Here is a 4,942-nt window from a genome sequence, read left to right on the forward strand (position 1 = left end):
GGGTTTTGTGGGTTTGGGACTGTTGGTTTGGGGTTTGTACGTTTATGGATATGGAGCTTGTGGGTTTGTAGGTTTGTGGACATGCAGCTTGTTTATTTGGAGTATGTGGGTGTGGAGCTTTTTGGTTGGGGGTTTGTGGGTTTGTTGATATAAAGCTTGTGGGTTTGGGGCTTGTTTGTTTGTCTCAGTAGACTCCCGAAACCATTTTGTGGTCCTGTGTTATTTACGGATGAACTAATCAGATTTATGGGGCAACTCAAAAATCCCGAAAATTAAAATTCCTGACACTGGAGTAATCTGGAAACAATTAAAAAATTGATCAATTTATTTTATTATTTATTTATCAATTAAACAATTATTTAATTGTTCATATTCGGGAATTTTATAATTCGGACATCTTCCTGTGTCGACAATTTCCTTTCAGGAATTATCTGTTATTCGGAATTTTCAAATTCGGTAATATTATAAATCTCGGGCATTTGATTATTCAGGAATTTTCCAATTCTCCATGGAACTTTCAATTTTCAGCATTCTTATTATTTCAGGAATTTTCCGCTTAGAACATTTTTTTATTCAAAATTTGTATAGTGTCGGAAATTTTATTTTTCGGGATTTTTCATTTGTCTCGATTTATATATAAGAATTAAAATATCTTTTCAATTACCTCTCTCCCATTACAACATCATCATCTACGAGAACGGGAATTTCTTTCTGTGGGTTCAACTAGAAAAATTCAATTGACATAAATTAATATCTAATTTTTAAAATAAATTATTTACCCTGAATTGATAAATATTTTATCATATTTATAATTGTATAAATATTATTAATTTTTAAGGTTTCGTAGCCCCGGGCAGAAAACCTTGTAGTTTCGGTGGGGTGTCCCTCGGTCGTAATTTTCCTTTGGGAGGCGAAATAAGTGGGGTTTAAGGGGAAATGAGAGTGAAACTAAGGCAACTGGGGATAAGGAAAGTAGGGGAAGCGAGAAAAATTGAAGGGAATTAGGTGAAGAGAGGGGCGATTAGGAGAAATTAAGTATAGGCTAGGAGAAGGAAAGTACAGGGAGGGTTAGGGGAAGAGAGGAAGAGAGGAAGAATAAAGGAAGGAGGAGTAGGGGAAATGAAAAGAAATGGGCAGAGGAAAATAGCAGCAGTGACGCCAAATGGAGGAGGAGGAACGGAATAGAGGGTAAATAAGGAGAGAAGTAGTATGGGAAGTGAGGGGAAATTGACAGAGAGGAAGTAGAGAAGCGAGTACAATTGAAAGGAAGTGGGTAAAGTGAGAAAAAATTATAAGAAAGGAAGTAGGTTAGGCGAAGAGAAGTTCAGTTAGGGGTAGGGAAGGAGAAGGAAAATAAGAGGGGGGGGGGAGTAGGGAAGATAGGGAGAAATCAGGCAAGGAAAGTAGAAGAAGTGAGGGAAGATGAAGGATATTAAGTGCAGAAAATGAAGGGAAATTAGGTGGTATAAATAGGAGAAGTGAGGGAAGTGATGGGAAACAAGGAAAATAATTAGGAGGAATAGGAGAAGTGAGCGAAGGTACGGATAGTATGGAAAATGATTAGGAGAAATAGGAGACGTGATGAAAGTGATGGAAAGTAGTGGAAATGATTAGAAGTGAGAAGTGTAGTGAGAAGTCATGGGAGTGATGGGGAGCTAGTAGGGTTGTGGGGGTGAGTGAAGGAGGGAATGTTATGGCTGGGCAAGTAAGGAGAGGGGCGAGTAGAAGAGGAAGAAGAAGAGAAAGAAGTTAGGGAAGGGAGGGATAGCGAGGGGTTAATAAGGGGAAAGTGAAGGAAAGGAAATAGCAAAGAAATGGAGCAAGGAAAGTAGGAAAAGTTAGGGAAATAGTAGAGAGTTAGTACAGAAAGTAAAGGAAAATTAAGGAACAGAAATAGAAGAAGTGAGGAAAGAGATGTGAGAGCTAGTATGGTAGTCTGGTTGAGTAAAAGTAATGGCTCTGCATGTAAGGAGAGGGAGAGCAGAAGTGGATGAACTTGTGGAAGGAAGGCATATCGAGGGGTGAAGTCAGGATAGGAAAAGAAGGGGAAATGGAGAAGAGTAAGTGCAGCAAGTAAGGAGAAATTAGGGAAAAGAAATAGAAGAAATTAGGGAAGTGATGGGAGGGCTAGTAGGGTAGTTAGGATGAGTAGAGGAGGGAAATTAATGGCTAAGGACGTAAGGGGCGCGCAGAAAAGGAAGAAGGAGAGTAAGAAGTTCGGGAAGCGAAGGTAAGGAGGGGTGAAGTTAGGGGCGGGGAAGTGGTGGAAATGGGGTGAATTGGGACAAGCAAAACAGGAAAAATGGAGGAGAGTAAGCATGTAAAGTGAAGCGAAAATAGGGAAGAGAAATAGAATAAGTAAGGAGTAGGGAAGGGAAAGTGGTGTCTAGGGAAGTAAGGAGAGGGGGATGTAGAAGAGGACAAATTTGGAGAAGGGAGGGGTAGAGTGACGTAAAGTATGGAGAGGAGAAGTCGGGGAGGAGAGGGGAAAGTAGGAAGAGTAGGGGAGGAAAAGGATAGGAGGGGGGGTTAAACGATTGTATGAACGTCTTAAAAAGCTATGAAACCCTTTCTTGTAGGCGTATTTTGACTAATTTTTTTTTTTATTGCTAACCTTAGCATACTCCTCAGTCATGTGCTCTCCTTCCCCAAAATCGACATCTATGAGTTCATAATCTATGTTCAAAGCTTTCAGAGCTTGCCTGCAAGCTAGAGATGGTGGGCCATCCGATACTGAATACAGCTTCATAATTTAATTATGAATCTAAACATTAAGATGAAAATTTTTACATAAAATAAAAAATTATTTATTAAATAAAAAAATCACACCAATAGAATGGATAAAATATATAACAAAATCCTGCCATATTTTAAGACCTTCAATATAAAAAAGACGAAGTTTTAACAAAGCTGTTCAACTTTCAACCAAATATTTGAATTTTCAAACAGAAAAGATAAAAAAATTTCATACAAAATATTTCAATTTAAACGAAAAAGACTAAAAATCTACTACCAAAACATTATTTTTCAATTGAGCAGTTACATTTCTTACCAAAAAAGATAAACAATAAAGATTAATTTTCAACCAAATGAATAAAATGTTAACAAAATAGTTCCACTTTCATCAAAGTAGTTAAATTTAAAAAAATGTAATAAAAAACGGTTATATTTAAGCAAAAAGACGAATTTTAAACAAAAAAATTCACTTTAAAGCAAACAAGACTTTCCAGTCAAGAAAGAAATCGAATATTAACCAAAGTGTTCAGTTTTAAATAAAAAATATCAATTTTCAACCAAAATGGGAATAGTTAAATTTTCAGTTTCAAAAATAAATGTTTAATGCAGTAATACAACCTCAAATACAACTTTTCATCAAGAAGTTGAATGTTAAATTAAAAAAGATCAATTTTCAACAAAAGAGGAATTATTGAAGTTTCAGTTAAAAAAGTTAATTTTGAATCAGAAAAAAAGAATTTTTAACATAATAGTTCCATTTTCAACTACAGAGACAAATCTTCAACCAAAATCATTACTTCTTTACAACATAATTTGACTTTCCAATAATTACATGAATTTGCAAACAAAAAATATGAGTTTTACTTAAAAAGTGTAATTGTTGATACTTCAACCAATGAAGAATTAAATCTTATATAAAAAATAATTTAATCTCGAATTTAATCAAATAAGACGAATTTCCAAACAAAACAGATTATTTTTTCATTTAAACAGTTGAAAAATATTATAGTTACTATTTAAACAAATTGCCGATATTTCAACTAAAAATTATCAATTTTCCACTAAAAATATAATGAGTGAATTTTCAATTAAAAGAATAAATTTTTAAAAAATGTAATCAGATATGAATTGTCAGCCAAAAAACGGAATTTTCGACAAAACAGTTCAACTTCAACCCAGAAGTTGATTTTTAAACTAAAAAATATCAATTTACAACCAAACAGAAACCAGTTAATAACATTGATATTTAGCTAAAGCGGATTATTTTTAACTAAACAGGTTCATTTTCAACCATATACTAGAATTTCTAACCAAATAGATAAATTTTTTAATGAATATTCCAATTTTCAAAAAAAAAAAAAGAATTTTCTACCAAAAAAGATGAACTGCCAAGAAAAAATGTAATAGCTGATATTCGAACAAAATAGTTGAATTTTTTATCTAAAAAGAATAAATTTCACACCAAAAATGGAATAATTAAATTGTCACTTGATGAATTTAATTTTCAAAGAAAAAATAATAATTTTTAACAAAATATTTCGATTTTTAACAAAAAAATACGATTCTTGAACAAACACAGATTGTTATTATTAATTAACGAGTTAAAATTCCAACCAAATAAATGAATTTTTAAACTTAAAAGTTTAATTTACAACAATCAATATGAATATTTAACTAAGGTCAATTTGCTTACAAAAATGGTGAATTTTTAACCAAAAAAGTAATAGTTGATATTTGAACCAAATAGTTGAATTTTTAACTAAAAAGGATAAATTTTCCACCAAAACTGGAATAATTAAATTTTTAGTTGAAAACATTAATTTTCAAAAAGAAAAAAATTATTTTTGACAAAATAGTTAAATTTTTAACAAGAAAAGACAAATCTTAAAAAAAAGATTATTATTAACTAAACGTTGAATTTTCAAACAAGCATATTATTTTTAACAAAAAATATGAATTTTCAAACGAGAAGATTAATTTTCAACCAAAAAATATTTTGAATTTAAACATGAAATAGTTCATTTCAACGAAAAATTGAATTTTTTACCAAAGGGGATTAAGTTTCTATCAAAAAAGATCAATTTTTAACCAAATAGTTGAATTTTTCACTGAATTGTTTAATTGTTAACAAGAAATACGAATTTTCAACCAAGAACGTGAAAATAAGAAAAATTTGTTTCTAAAGCCAACATTTTTCATTTATATT

General features: G+C 31.7%; 1 protein-coding gene across 1 annotated transcript in view; it reads right to left on the reverse strand.

The window, feature by feature from the left end:
- The window catches only part of LOC117178096 (glutathione S-transferase 1), a 13,528-nt gene that overhangs the window by 7,529 nt on the left and 1,057 nt on the right, over window positions 1-4,942 (reverse strand). Inside the window, exons 2-3 of the mRNA XM_033369336.1 lie at window positions 2,615-2,764; window positions 665-723 (exon numbers count right to left, since the gene is read on the reverse strand). Of these exons, the coding sequence (XP_033225227.1) occupies window positions 665-723; window positions 2,615-2,749 (194 nt within the window). The 5' untranslated portion in view covers window positions 2,750-2,764. The remainder of the gene's footprint in view (window positions 1-664; window positions 724-2,614; window positions 2,765-4,942) is intronic.

Source organism: Belonocnema kinseyi, chromosome 8 (genome assembly GCF_010883055.1).
Source record: "Belonocnema kinseyi isolate 2016_QV_RU_SX_M_011 chromosome 8, B_treatae_v1, whole genome shotgun sequence".
NCBI lineage: Eukaryota > Metazoa > Arthropoda > Insecta > Hymenoptera > Cynipidae > Belonocnema > Belonocnema kinseyi.